The following is a 14,662-nucleotide window of genomic DNA, read 5'->3' on the forward strand; positions in this document are numbered from 1 at the left end:
CAAAACAGTGCTGAGTGTATTCTAACATAAGTGACAAAGACCCTGAGGGGATAGGATGGATGCAAGTGTTGAGCAGAGAGCTAACATGTTCTGATTGTCTGTTCTGCATTGGCACTGGGCAAGGGGCGTTACAACCCTCATCTCACTGGATCTTCAGCTCCACGAGAAAGGCGGTGTGGTCTCCATCTCATAGATGCAAAAAGCAGAGGGGTTAAGTCACTTAAAATTGTGCAAGGTACTCATCGCCGTGGCTCTTTCTGCCCATACTGTGCGGGCTTCCTTTAAACACTTGTCATTGCTAATCCTGTTGGCTTTATGTTACTGAAAATCAAAGAAATTAAACCAAAGTAGCAGTTTCAATTTGAAGTATTTATTTGCTTAAGTTAGTTTTAAGTTGGCCCAATCCTTGCCCTTTGCTTTATGATTCTAATATTTGAAAGCATCATAGGAACTTTGTAGTTCTTATGCTTTGAAATATGCACGTTTTACAAAATTACCGTGGTATCTGTTTAATGAAGAAAAGCTAAATGCTTTGTCGAAGGTTATTGTTATGACCATTTCATATGTGACTTACCTTTCAGTTGTGTAGATCCACAGTGTAGAGTGCCTAGGGAATTTGCAGAGCTGTGGAAGAATCCCTCATTTAAACTTTTCAGATAGAGATAAGTGTGGCCCCTGTTTTAGGGGGAAAAAAACCCTCAAAACATAATAAGCATTTGCATTTGCTCACTGGATGGGAACACTGGTGCTTTCATGTGTTGCCAGCATAGGTGAAAACTCCTTCCTCTCTGCCGAAAAGTGGCTGATGCTGAGTCCTGGAGGGGCTGTAAATTACGCCTTCTAAACATTTCAAGGTGTTAAAGAGGTCCTGCAGAAATAATTAAGCCTGCAAAGTTCACTTATCCTCAGGCTGAGACACTTGAACTATGATTATTGGCAAAGCTTGCTTCCTTTCTGAGAGAAATTGTAATTTGGTGGACAGGGCTAGATGATTTGAGACATCTTAAATCAGAAGCTCTGTCCTACACTTGTGCAGTTGGCTGGTATTCTAGGTGGATTTGTTACCAATCATTGTTTCCTATAAATCCCAAATGCTGCTGTCTCTGCTGTGATTCAGTGTGAACGTAAAGCTTTGGGATGCTTAAGTTTGAGTGTGGTGTGATTTAAAATAAAAGAACCTACGATGATGGACCCATTTGGGTAGAAAAGGAGGTAAATATTTAAGCTGTGTGTGTTTATGTGTGGGCTCACGCTTCTCAGTGAATTTTTACTCCTTTCAGTTCCTTGGTAGAGGACCATTTCCTAAAACTTACTGTGTGCTGGTACTCTTAATACTCTAGAATGGGGTAGGAAAAGGTCTGACTTTAGAGTTAGGATTCATGAGTGGTGACACTGCCACTTAACAGCTTTGTGTCTCAGTTTCCTCACATATAAAGTGAGATTTGCATCTGCCCCAAATAAGTGACAAACTGGTAATAAAGAGCAAATGAGACCATGGGTACAAAAGTGCTTTGCAACAGGGAAAACATTCTAACATTTGCAGGGATACTAATAAAAGAATGCCAGTTTCCACACCAAAGGAATTCACAGTCTAGCTGGAGAGAGAAATGTGATCATCTGAAATAGCAGCAAATCAGTGATAGAACAGAATATAAGAGACCTGACATATAAGGTAAAGGCTGTAAATGCTGTGGTGTTTCACAGTAAGAGAAGATTGTTGATGTTGGGGGCGCTCAACCTCAGTAAAGGTCTCACAGAGAAGATGGATTCTTTTAGGTCTCATGAACTGTGGATATTTTGGCTGGATGATGGGAGGGAAAGCAGCAAGATGACTGAGCAGGAAGGAGATTGGAGTGAGTGGAGTGTATCTAAGAAGCAGCAGCAGGCAGCCAGCAGGCCCCCAGGCTGTACCCAGATGGCAGACCACAGGACAGCTTAAGTCAGATGCCCTTGGAAGCTAAATCTGTTTCTGATTTTCTTTGAGTAGGAGAAATTCTCATTGGGATGCTTCGCCTTCTTCTTAATGTTAGTGGAAACAACAGTCGTCCTATAACTCAGAAGTTATCCTTGGCTTTAACTAATGAATAGAGGACTTGCCCAGGAAACAGAACCAAAGTCAGTAAGTCTGGACTAGAAAGTGTCTCTTTCCTCCACCTATTTAGGTTACGCTTCCAGTTCCTCATGCTAAACTTGGAAATGTTCGCCCCCTTGCGTAAGTCCTAACAGTCTCTGATTTTGAGTGGACTCATAGGCCAAATGAAGCTGGAGAGGTCGTCTACACCAGCATCATGCTTTCATTAGGAACCGAGTTTAAACTCTGCTTGGATAAGAAACTGTCTTCTTTCAGAAGACTCTGACACAGTAGCTGGTTTGGGAGTAACCCTCTGGTCAATAAAAGAAAAAGAAGTATAAGAGCTTATTAAAGTAGATGAAACAACAGTTCAGAGAGCAGCCCATGCAGTCAGGACTTGAGGGACAATTCCTGAGAGACAGGAGCACACTGAGGGGAGCTACTTGTTCACTCTGGCTCCTTCCCCGAGGGTGCTTCCTAATTCACAGCCCAGGGTATGGAGGCTTTGCAGAAAACAGCAGTCCCACAGGGCTGACAGGTTGGAGTTAGGGGCTTCCAAAGTATCTGGGATTTGAAGGACAAAATCCCAGGAGAAAGGGAACCACGGGGATATAGCAAAAAATGGGCATGCAATCTTCCCTTAAGGTGTTTGCCAACTTCTGAGGTGCACATGATCAGAACAAGACTCTGAGAATCCCTGCAGAAAGAAACAACTAGGAGCCTAACAAGCTCTGTAGCTATTTCAGCAACCGTGTATAGTACTGATGAGATAAAGATCAATGTTCAAGGCTGGGCAAGATGGAGGGATCCTGGTAAATACTCCAGGCTTTAATTGAAGGCCCAGAAGGCCACACCTTCAGAGTAAGGGCAAGCTGAAAAAAGGTGGCCCTGACAAAACTTAAAACCAACCCCTGACGGGATTATAGTGGTCTGACTGCATTCTCTGTGCCTGCCAGAAGAATATGTTACATTCTTAGGAGGAAGATAATCTGGATCATCCAGAACCTCTACAGTTTTTTAATACAGAATGTTGGCATCCAATAAAAAATTAAGATGCATGCTAGAAATTGAAACCAAATGACCAAAATGAAGAGTAAAAACAGATGATAGAAAGAGAGTTACAGGTTATTCAGATACTGGGGTTATCAGTCAGGAACGAACAATGTTCAATAATATAGAAGAAAAGAAGGAGGATTTCAACAAAGTTTTGAAATCTTCTTTTAAAAAGTCAAATGGAAATTCTGCAACTGAAAAATATAAGAAGGGAAAGTAAGAATTCAGTACATTGGTTTAATAGCAGTTTAGACACACACAAAAAAAGGATAAAGGATTATTGGACCAGAAGAAAAACTAGTAGAAAATACCCAGATTGAAGCACAGAGAGGAAAAATACAGAAAAGAGAATAAGAGACATATGGGACATGGTGAAAACATTTTACGTACATGTGTATTTGGAGTCCTAGAAGAAGAGGAGTGTGACAGAACCAATATTTAAAAAAAATATTGACTGAGAGTTTTCTAAAAACAGGGAGAGACATCAAATCATAGATTGGAGAAGCTCTCCAATCCTAAGTGGGCTAAATACAAAGGGCCACACTGAGGTATATCTGTGAACCTCGATGAAACAAATAGAATGAGCATACACTTAAACTCAGCCGTATCAGAAATTACATTAAGCGTAAATGGACTATATGTACAATTGGAAGCCAAAGACTTTTGAATAGGATAAAATATTAAAAGCCATTTATATCCTTTTCATAAGAGACAATCCTGAGACAAGCTTTGAGGGCACAAATTTGAAAGTAAAAGTTTTGGAAGTAAACACACGCACACATATGTACATGCACATGCACACAGGCAGAGAAAAATCAATAAAGATAAAGAATATTGAAACAGTACTTAAAATCAACTTACTGTACTTGACAGTGGTGAAACATTACACTCATCAATGGCAAAATTCTCTTTTTTTAAAGTGCACATAGATCATTTACAAAAATAAGCTATGTACTGGGCCATAAATCAAGTTTAAATAAATTGCCAAGTTTTGAAATAACATGTGTGTTTTCTGACTACAGTGCAAAGTAGAAATCAGTAACAGAAAGATAAATAGAAAATCCCAAAATGTTTGGAAATTAAACAGCATACTTCTAAATGACCCATGGATTAAAGAAACTATCACAATGGAAATTAAAAACATTTTTCACCTAAATTATAACGAAAATGATATATAAATGTGTGGGATGCATTTAAAATAGTGCATAGAAGTAAATTTATAGCTTTACATGTATGTATTAAAAAAGAAGAAAGATTGAAATATCTAAACTTCAACCTCAAGAAGCTAAATGCAGGATGAATTAAAGTCCCCCAAAACAGAAGAAAGTAAAGATAAGAGCAGAAAGGGACAAAATAGAAAAAAAATGTAAGGTAAAGAAAATCAGCAAAACCAAACATTGGTTTTTTGAAAAGATAATAAAATTGATAAACATCCAGTAAGACTGATCAAGTACAAAGAGAAAACACAGATTATCAATATCAGGAATGAAAGGAGGTGTATTGCTACAGGTTCTATAGGCATTAAATAGGCATTGACACACATTTAGTCCAATAAATTTAACAATTTAGGTAAAGTGAACATATTCCTTGAAAAATACTACCTGCAAAACTGACATGAAAATGTGCATAATCTTATGGCTATGAAAGAAAATTAATCCATGATTTAAAACCTTTACACACCAAAAAAACACCTAGCCCAGATGGCTTTTTTGATGAATTCTCAGTCTTTCAAGGAAGAAGTAATGCCAACCTTGCATAAAATTTGTCAAGGAATAGAACTTTTTCAACTCCTTCTATGAGGCCAGCATAACTTGACACCAAAACCTGATTTTAGTATTAACAGTGTTGAGCAAAAGAGTAAATACTGTTCGATGCCATTAATATGAAATTCAGTAGTGGGCTAATAGAAATCAGAATAATGATTACTTTTTGAGGGGTGAGGTTCTGACTGGGGTGTGGAATGTTCTATATCTTTATCTGGGTAGTAGTTATAAGAGTACTGAAGGTAGAAATTCATTGAGTTGTACCCGTAAGATCTGTGCACTTTATGTATGTTATATCAAAAAAGACTCTAAACTTGCTCTGGTTAAACACGCTGATATTTCGTCTTAAATATCACGTAGTTTCTCTTAAACCTAAATTGAATCCAGTGTGCATGTCACGTGCTCACGTGCTATTTTGACTGCCTTGATGCCCACTCTGATGGAGCTGGCTTGAACAGCAGGGAGCCTTTGCCTTGGTCTCCCTCTTCTTCGGGAGTAAGGCAATTACCCAGACCCAGAGTTGGCTGTGACGGAGCATCTAGTTCTTCACTTTCTTTGCTCACTTCACACAGTGTGGTTTTCTTCACAGGCACGGTGGTTCTGGGAAGCGTACTTCCAGTCAATCAAAGCCATTGCCCTGGCCACCCTGCAGATCATCAATGACCGGATCTACCCATACGCCGCCATCTCCTATGAAGACTGGAATGACCCTCCCTCCGTGGTAAATGAATTCCGGGGCGAGCCACATCAGGCCTGGGCCAGCTATCAGGATGGGATGATGGAAAATGTACTGAATTTGTAAAGGTTATTTAAATTCGAGCTTTCTAAGATGGGAGTGTGCCGTAAGACTTGGGGCCGATAGGACCAGCTGAATTTTGAAATGATGACAAAAGTAAGAAATACCGAAGCAGCAGCTTCCAGTTTATTTTAAATGTGCTTAGGAAGACAGTATGTTTATTTATTACAGAAATAAATGGGGAGGCCTGGGTCTTGTTGGAAATGGAAGACTTCTGATGACTTTTGCAGTTGTGGTGCTTTGAACTCTTGAAAGGATTCTGTAAGCAACTTAATAATAACAGCTTATATTTTGAGCACTTCCTCTTGTGCTTTATGCTAAGTGCTTTCCGTGGATTATGTCAGTTAACATTCAGACCCCTTGTGAGGAACATCATCAGCAAAAGTGATCGAGAGGCATTAGGGATTGCTCAGGACTTTGGCTGAGGCCCCTGGGTATTTCCAGCAGCGAGATGGTGTGGTCGGAAGCTGCTCACAGGGCTTCGTCCTTGCTTGCAGGAGTCACGAGGCACTTGTGGCCTTGCAGGGAGTGTGTCAGCGGCCACGGCTTCTTTCTCACTGAAAGTGCCTGAAGCTGGAGAACACCTGCCGTCTGGCTCACAGACCCCGAGGCCTCCACCTGAGAGCACTAGGGTCTTCTCCACGTCAGACTGAATCGTTGCTCTCTTTCTGGCCGGCCGTCCTTGTCTCCTGACTCTACCTTCTCTAGATAGTCCTGTGTGCTGCCACCTGGTTAATCTTCATGTGGGGCCCTCCTTCCCTCCCTCCCTCCTTCCTGCCTTCCTTCCTCCCGCCTTTATTAAGTGGTTCCTGTGTGCCAGGCAGTCTGCCATGTGCTGAGAAAGCAGAAAAGGAAAGCAGGCCCTGCCCTCAGAGGAACTCTCCACTAACTTGGGAAGCCAGCGAGGAAGGGTATTGTATGAGTAGTTCTGTGCACCCTAGTGTACGGGGTGGGGCAGGCGGCGCTCCTGGATGGGGGTGGGCAGGACACTTCCTGAAGCGAGGGTGCCTGGGAGGAAGTAAAACGGTAAAAGCAAAACAACAGCAGACACCTTTCTGTCTTGCTTGAGGTAAAGTTTCCTTCTGTCTGTCTCTTCCCTTGAATCTGTTGCCAAAGGTAACCTTCCAGAATGTTTCTATTCCTATATACACCTAACTATATAATTTTAGAACCCAAATGGGATCATACTATACATAGTATTCTGTACCTTTCCTTTTTTACTTTACTAATAGATCATGGGCTTACTTCCATTTCATTCTATATAGGTATACCTCAGATTTAAGGATGGCTGTATACTATTCCATTGTTCAGGTGTATCTTATATGCAAATCTATTTTCTAACAGTAATACAAGGGACATCCTTTCCTATGTGTTTGCACATAAATGTGTGAGTGTATCTACAGAATTAATTCCAGCTGAGAAATTGCTGAAAGAATAAACACATTTTGAATGTTGATAGATATTAACAAATGGCCCTTTCAAAAGACTGTACCAGTTTATAGTTCCACCAGAAACATTTTGGTTATTCTGGTTCTCCATGCCTTCAGTAACCCTGAGTACTTGAATTTTTGCTCAAGTGGAGGTTGACATCTCTGTCACTTTCTCCCAGAATACAAATATAAATCCTGTCTGTATTTCGATTGGTCACATTGAATTTTTAGATAGTTTTAGGCATTTATTCATTCAGTGGGTACTTCCTGAGTGCCTGATATGTTCCAGGCAGTGTTCTTGGGACTTGAAATATGTCAGTCAACAAAGCAGAGAAAAATCCATGCCTTGGGGATTTACATTGCAGTAGATCTTGCTATCTGGAAGCAAGATTTGTCTTTCTGGTAGAATTTTAAAGTTTTCTTTATATAGGTCCTTCACAAGTCCTGAAAATTTTTTTCTTAGGTATTTTATCTTTCTTATGCTCTGATAAAGGAATATGTACTCTCTGACATTGTAGTTTCTAACTTTTGTGTGAAGACATATTACTGGCTTTTGAACATAAATTTTGAAATACTCTTTTACTGAATTCTGTAATTGTTTCACTTTTTAGAAGTTGATTCTGTTGTGTCTTCTAGATATGCAATCATATTTACAAATGCTAATTTCGCTTCCTTTTTTCAATATTTGAACCTTTTATTATCTTTGATCTAATTACCTTGGCTAGTAGTTCCAGAACAATGGTAAATGATGATCTGAGTGTTAAAAGGAGAAGGGCAGGTGTTTCTAGTCAGGGAAAGGGGGGGAAGTTAGGTTCCATCCAGAAGGACCAGCAAATTCAGAAGTCAGAGGGACAAGAGAGCATGGCGGTTTCAGGAACTTCGAGGGGGTCAGTGTGGCAAGAGTGAAGGGGGCTTGTGAGGGAGAAGCAGAAGGTGGAGCCTGCAGAGGGCCCAGGACACCAAACACCTGGCATCTTTTTTTTTAATTATTATTTTTTATTTATTATTTTTGGCTGCGTTGGGTCTTCGTTGCTGCGCGCGGGCTTTCTCTAGTTGTGGTGAGCGGGTGCTACTCTTTGTCGTGGTGCGTGGGCTTCTCATTGCGGTGGCTTCTCTTGTTGCGGAGCACGGGCTCTAGGCGTGCGGGCTTCAGTAGTTGTGTCGTGCGGGCTTCAGTAGTTGTGTCACGCGGGCTCAGTAGTTGTGGCTCGTGAGCTCTAGAGTGCAGGCTCATTAGTTGTGATGCGCGGGCTTAGTTGCTCCGTGGCATGTGAGATCTTCCTGGACCAGGGCTCCAGCCCACGTCTCCTGCATTGGCAGGCAGATTCTTAACCACTGTGCCACCAGGGAAGCCCACACCTGGCATCTTATGGAAGGTTCTGGAATGTTATCTGTGGGTGATGGGAGATCACTGAAGTATTTACACAGGAATCATGTGGTGAGATTGCGTTTCGGGTCAGTCTGACAACAGTGTGGAGGATGGATCCGTTGTAGGAGGTTGAGACTAGAGGCAGGAGGCTGTTTCAGGAACCCAGGTGAGAATTAATGCAGGACAAATGTGAGTGATATTAGGGATCACTGAGTAACTGGCGGGGGGCAGTTCAGGAAGAGTGAGGAACATGGTGTCGTTTATCCAGATGTGGAGTGTGGGCGCACGGGCGTCATGGGCAAGGGCGGTGTTGGCATACAAACTCAGTCTGACTGCAGGACCTTCCACAGTCCAGCTCCAGGCTGCCTTTCTAGCTTTATTTCCTTCTGTTGCCTTTCAGGGAGCACTAGATCTCTGGCAGCACAACTTTGTCCTTTCTGTGTTTGCTCTATGCTTTTCCTTCCCTGTGCCCTTGTGACTGTTAGTCCTTTCACTGAGATGCCTCTCTTCACCATTGTCTCTGGTCATCCACATTTTATCTGGATATCAGGGGCCTGCTTATATACCCCTTCCTCCATGAGGTTTTCCTGGACCCCTAACTAAGCACGAAGTAATCTTTCCTTCTTGTAACTCTTAAAGCATATTGTCTGTTTCTTTCCTATCACTTAACATGCATAGAAGTATAATTTCCTGTAAAGTTTTAAGCTTCTTAAGGGAATTTCTGAGTTATCCTGGTATTCCTCATAATACCTAGGATGATTTAATTCAGACAGGAAGCCCTTGATACATAAAGGAAGGAAGGAGGGAGGGAGGAAGGAAGATGGGGATCCCAGGACTTGAGCCATCCAAGGCTCACTCACATGCTGTTGTGACAGCCATTATTTTATTTGACCTTCACCCTGTTGGGAAGGTGGGGAAAGTGATAGATTCTTGTTCATCTCTAAAGGAGACACAGTGAGGTTCACAGAGCCTGATGACTCGTCCAAGGTCATATAATGGGCAAGTTGTGTAAACAAGCAAGAACCCAGGTCTTCTACCTGCAGAGTATCTTGAGTTACTTATAGAGTTTTATGGGAGCCATTAAGCCTCCTCTGGGCTGAAACGTTTCCACTCTTGTGAGTATATGGTACAAGCTTGAGATAAAGAATGTCACATCTGTTCCTCTGTAGGAGAATTCATACAGATGGGATGGTCATGACGCAGCCAGAAAATGTGGAAACAGTAGGACTTTATTCTGTACTTTGAGCTAAAGGTCTAAGAAAAGTGTATAAGAATAAATGGTTGGGATTTTGGTCTCTGTCTTTCATAAGAATATAGACTAGGAGAAAATAGTATATGAAATTTTATAGTTTTGAAATAGATGTATTTTAATTTAGGACAAAACGATCAAAGTGCTGGACTCTAATTTGGGAAAGAACACAAGTATAAAAAGCATAGATCTGGATATGCAACTGGAAAATATATTCTTAATTTTTTCCTTTAACTCTCTCTTAAATAATCCTTTTTAGGGAAATTTAGTGTTTACCACATTTCTAGGAGTTCCGGTGTTGAGAGCCCTGATTTAAAGCTGTGGGTTGTACATTTCTGCATCTTTAGTGAAAGCAACTGACAGGCAGCCTGAGTAACGTTGATTTATTTACAGTTAACTTTCCTCCTTCCTTTCAGAAATACTTAACCTACCCTACATGTGATTACTATGAGCCCAACCTTCAGGGGAGTCTCCCCTCTAGATTCCATCAAATTACAATATCAGACACCCCGAGGTGGGAGTAGGTGTGGATCTTGGTCAGTAAATCAAGGGACGGTCTGGTTCTTTCAAAGATCTGCTGTCAGGGCCTCCAGCCATGCGCTGAGCTTGCTCAGCTGGAGAGGAGGGGTGAGAGTAGAGAGCCCTGTTTTGGCCTGATGCTGCTGCCTTAGTTTAATGTAAAACAAAAAAAGGGCCTATGTGTGTGAATGATGGAGACAGCGAGGGGTAGCCTTGCAGAAACCAAGTGCTGGTGTCGGCAGATGCTTTGCCATTCTCTTCTGTAACCAGAGAGGGGGCCGATTACGTTATCCACGTTGCGCTACACTCTCAGAACTTGAAAAAGTTTGAGAAAGTAACTCTGGAGCACACCTTTAAAGTTGCATGGCTGTCAGGTCTGGAGAGATCAGCCCTTTGTTTTGAATCTTCTCTTTGGAAGGAATTTCTCACCAAATTAAGGTTCTTTATGAGGGATGACATGTTTGTTTTTATCGTTAATTTTCTTAGCTCCTCCTGTCAAGGATGCCTACATTTTACTATCTTTTTAGTCTCTCCATGCTTTCATTTTTCTCCCTTTTTTTTGCAAGTATCAGCAAAACTTTATCATCCCCCCAAATACTCCACACCTGTATTGCTTCTAAATGTCTGTGTCATTTCTGGTCTTGCCCCTTGGCAGGCCTGGTCCCTACATCTGGGCCTAGCCTGTGTGGCTGGGGATCTCCTCGGGCACCCTCCCCCACCTTACCTCTGGTTCTCTGCCAGATGTGAGCATGTCTGGAGGACAGAGACTGAAGCAAGTGAGCATTAAATGTGATGCGGGGATGGAGTGGGCCGAGAGCTGTGAATTTTTGGATTTCTGGCATGTGCCAACAAAACCGTATATCCTCTCAGTGTCAATTTTTAAAAACTAAACGTAAGGTAGTCCTAAAATCATGTTGTAGAGTGAAGTAGTTTCCCATGTTATTTTTCTACAGTGTGATTAGAAAGATTATACTCCACCTTATCAGCATGTCCTAATTTTATTTACCCAGTCCCTTTTGACAGACAGCTTTGTTCAAATTTGCTCTCATAGATAACACTAGTAAAGATACCACAGATTTTTTTTTCTTTTCGGCATTGACCATCCCAGATCTAGAACAGGAAGGAGAGACAGCTGGGGTCCCATGGCTGTTGACAAAATTGATGAGAAAAATGGGGAAGTAACTTAAAATGGATTGTCGAACCTAGCATAAGAATAAGGTTGAAAATAAGAGCTTGTTCCTATGAAATGTAGCCAGCACGGTGACTTAGCTGCAAGCAAGGCCTCAGACGAGGATTATATACTTACCTAGACATCCTGTCAGCATCAGTCCAAATCCAGCTTTCGGAGGCAGGCAGGGAAGGCTTGGTAAGTGGGAGGGTTGTGTACGAGCACTTACCTGACTGGCAGTCATCACCCATGAGGAGCAGGGGTCAGAGCTGTGGGCACAGTGCAGCAGAGCTTGCTGTAGCCCCTAGTTCTTGGGGAAGTGGTTCTCCAATATCAGTATACATCAGAAACTCCTGAAAGGCTCATGAAAACACAGATGCCTGCCACTCCACACCTAGTTTCCGAGTAAGTCTTGGTGAGGTCCTAGAATTTGCCTTTCTAGCAAGTTCCCAAGCAGTGTTGATGCTGCTGGTCCGGGGACTATACATTGTTGTGGGGTTGATTCACAGGTTGTGTCCTGACTCACTGCCTGGAGAAAGCTCTCCCTCTCTCCCCATCCAGTCCCTCTTCTGTACCCCTGGGGCTTAGATTAGAAGCATCCAGGGCCTGGGTTCAGCCCACATCTGTCTCAGCTACATGAAGAACTCAGGGCTACCGGTACTTAGAAGTTCAGACAGCGGCCCTCATTCACAAAGGTTGTGGTTGTACAAGCCGCTGAAAATATCACTCAGCTGTAAATACTAACAAGCTATAAATCACTCTGCAGGCCGAAGAAGTGCCAGCTCAGATGCACGAAACAGAACTCTGAGTTGAAAAGATACCCGGTTAGCAGTCTGTTTAACTCAACTCCATGCCCTTTAACTTCCAGGTTGTGGAATGTTTCTCTGGAATTTGAATGTCTCTCCTGCCCCCCAGGAGGCCTTCTTGGCCTATTCTCCCCTTCTTCCTCCCACTGCCCAGATATGACTAAAGTATGTATGGAATTTAGAAATCTTAGCTTGAATTTTAAGTAAGTTTAAGCTTTCGGAGTCTTTTGTTTTTAGAGGCACCACATTTACAGGATCACAGTCGCACAAGCGTTCCACTCTACTGCCCTCAACTCCAAGCCTTTCCTTGAGCAGCCTTTGCCATTGAATTGTTTCGTATCTGTAGTTGCTTCTCTGGAAACAAGCTAGCAAGTCTCAGGTCATGGATTAAAGAAAGCTGAGTTGGGTCTGCGAATGGAGAGATGCAGGAAGATCCCAAGAGCTGGACCCGGAACCCCAAGCCAAGAGCTTGGCCAGTTCTGATGGTCAGTTAGAAAATGGAAAAGATGAGATCACAAGTCAGATCCAGGTGGGGAGGATAAGTAAGGCACGTGAAGAGACAAACTCGGGGGTGTTGCAGAGAGGATCGTGTCAATCAGAGCATCCTTCCTCGTAGAGGGAGACTAGTGTACCTGAGTAGCACACACCTGCACGGCGACTCCAGTCATGGCAGTGGGTGAGCCACACGCACGGTTTCCCTGGATGCAGGGCTACATCTGCGGTTTTTGTAGAGTTCACTTTTATGACTCTGGCTTTCGTGAGTCAACAACTGACTGCTTCCTTATGTCACATATAGGAGGGCAGCGAGTGGAGTAGTTTCTCGAAGTCTGTGGGAGCTTGATCTGGCAGTAGATGAATTGAGGACATATTGAGTGTTTTGGCAAAGTCATCCTTCATGCACCAGCTATCACTTACTAGCACACCAGATTCCCTTTCCCCTTGTTTCTGGGGCCACTTTCATTCTCCTGTGAGTCTGCTTAAGAGTTTACCAGGAAAATGAGTTGTTGTGTATCACAACATCAGGATAATGAATTCTGTTTCCATTTCTAACATCCTATACTGTTTACATACCTATCAATTAATATTTGAGTGTAGTTTTCTAATAAATGGGTCATTATAGCTGCAGAGTAGAAAAATTTCCACATTACTCTAGCTGGAGGTTGATTCTTGATTTTTGGTTCTCTTTTGTATCTCAGCTATATTGCTTAATTTTGTAAATACTTTAAAAAAATAGTATGGCTTAACACATGTATGGTTTAAAAATTCAGATAGTAAAATAAAACATGTAACTAAAATTAAGGCCTGTTCCCAAGGGGCAGCTTCTTTCAACTCTGTCAGCTTTCCTCTGGTATTTATTTTCCTATCTCCTCATAAAATGCTGATAGTGCTATTTTTGATTTCTCAATCACAGACATTATCTTTTTACTTCCTTAGAGTTAGTGCTTTGTTTCCTGTTCTTGCCTCTTCCTCTGCACATTTCTCTTCTTTCTCATCTTACCAGTGGGGCGGTATCATCATTTTTCATTACAGCAGTGTTTATTGTTGCGTTATTAGGACTATATAAATGTTGCTGTCAACGGAACCAAGTAGTAAAACACGATTATGTATAACTTTTTATTTTCCAGGAAGTGAATACATAACTGCCTTTTTTTTTTTCCCTTCCTAGTTTTCCACGTTCCTATCACTGGTTGTTACTAAATTTTCCACCAAAAGAGTGAAATGATCAAGCACAAGTAAACTATAGGATTTCCTCCCTCCTTCCCCCTTTCTTTCCCTCCCTGCCTCCCTCCACCCTTCTCTCCCATAGCCCTGCACCTGCAGCTCCAGTGTGGATTGATTGCTCTCTAGGTCTCCTATACAGAGGTCAGCCTAAATTCTCTGTTCACCATGATGCTCGGAATTCCCTTCTTTTCTCTTCTTTGTTGGATTCTTTGTTTCCAAGTTCTAACATCTTTCTCTTTTTAGGGTTATTTTTTCCAGTAGTTTCCCCAGAAAGGGGACTATTGGGGGATAAATTTGCTGTCACCTTGCATGTCTGAAAGTGCATTTATTCTATTTCACATTGATTAATAGTTGAGCTAGTGTAAAATTCTGGTTGTGGTAGCTTTTCTTCAGAATTTTGAAGACATTGCTTCATTGTCCTCTAAGCTTCCCGTTTTAATCTCAAAAAACTGAGGTGTCATTCTAATTCCTGATCCTTTTATGTGAAATTTTTTATCTTCTTGGGAAATCCTGTGTTCTGAAACTTTATGATGGTGTGCCTTGGTATGAGTGGTTTTTTTGTTCATTGGATACTGGTTTGGGCCCTTTATAAGGAAATTTTCATGTTGTATATCTTTGATTCTTTTTTTCCTCTGTTTTCGTTTTTTTCTTTATGGAACTTGGGTACCTAGATGATGAATATGCTAGATTGATACTTATTTTTCTTATCTTTGCTT

The 14,662-nt window shown here is 41.8% G+C and overlaps 1 protein-coding gene across 6 annotated transcripts in view; it reads left to right on the forward strand.

The window, feature by feature from the left end:
* EXT2 (exostosin glycosyltransferase 2) overlaps positions 1-14,662 on the forward strand; it is a 134,582-nt gene that overhangs the window by 59,688 nt on the left and 60,232 nt on the right. For 5 of the 6 annotated variants that reach the window (XM_082410470.1, XM_082410466.1, XM_082410467.1 and 2 more), the window contains one exon: positions 5,477-5,608. The exons of the other annotated variant lie outside the window; for it this stretch is intronic. In XM_082410470.1, coding sequence (XP_082266596.1) covers positions 5,477-5,608 — 132 coding nt within the window. The remainder of the gene's footprint in view (positions 1-5,476; positions 5,609-14,662) is intronic. 6 annotated transcript variants of the gene reach the window in all.

Source organism: Balaenoptera physalus (genome assembly GCF_965194825.1).
Source record: "Balaenoptera physalus genome assembly, chromosome: 10".
NCBI lineage: Eukaryota > Metazoa > Chordata > Mammalia > Artiodactyla > Balaenopteridae > Balaenoptera > Balaenoptera physalus.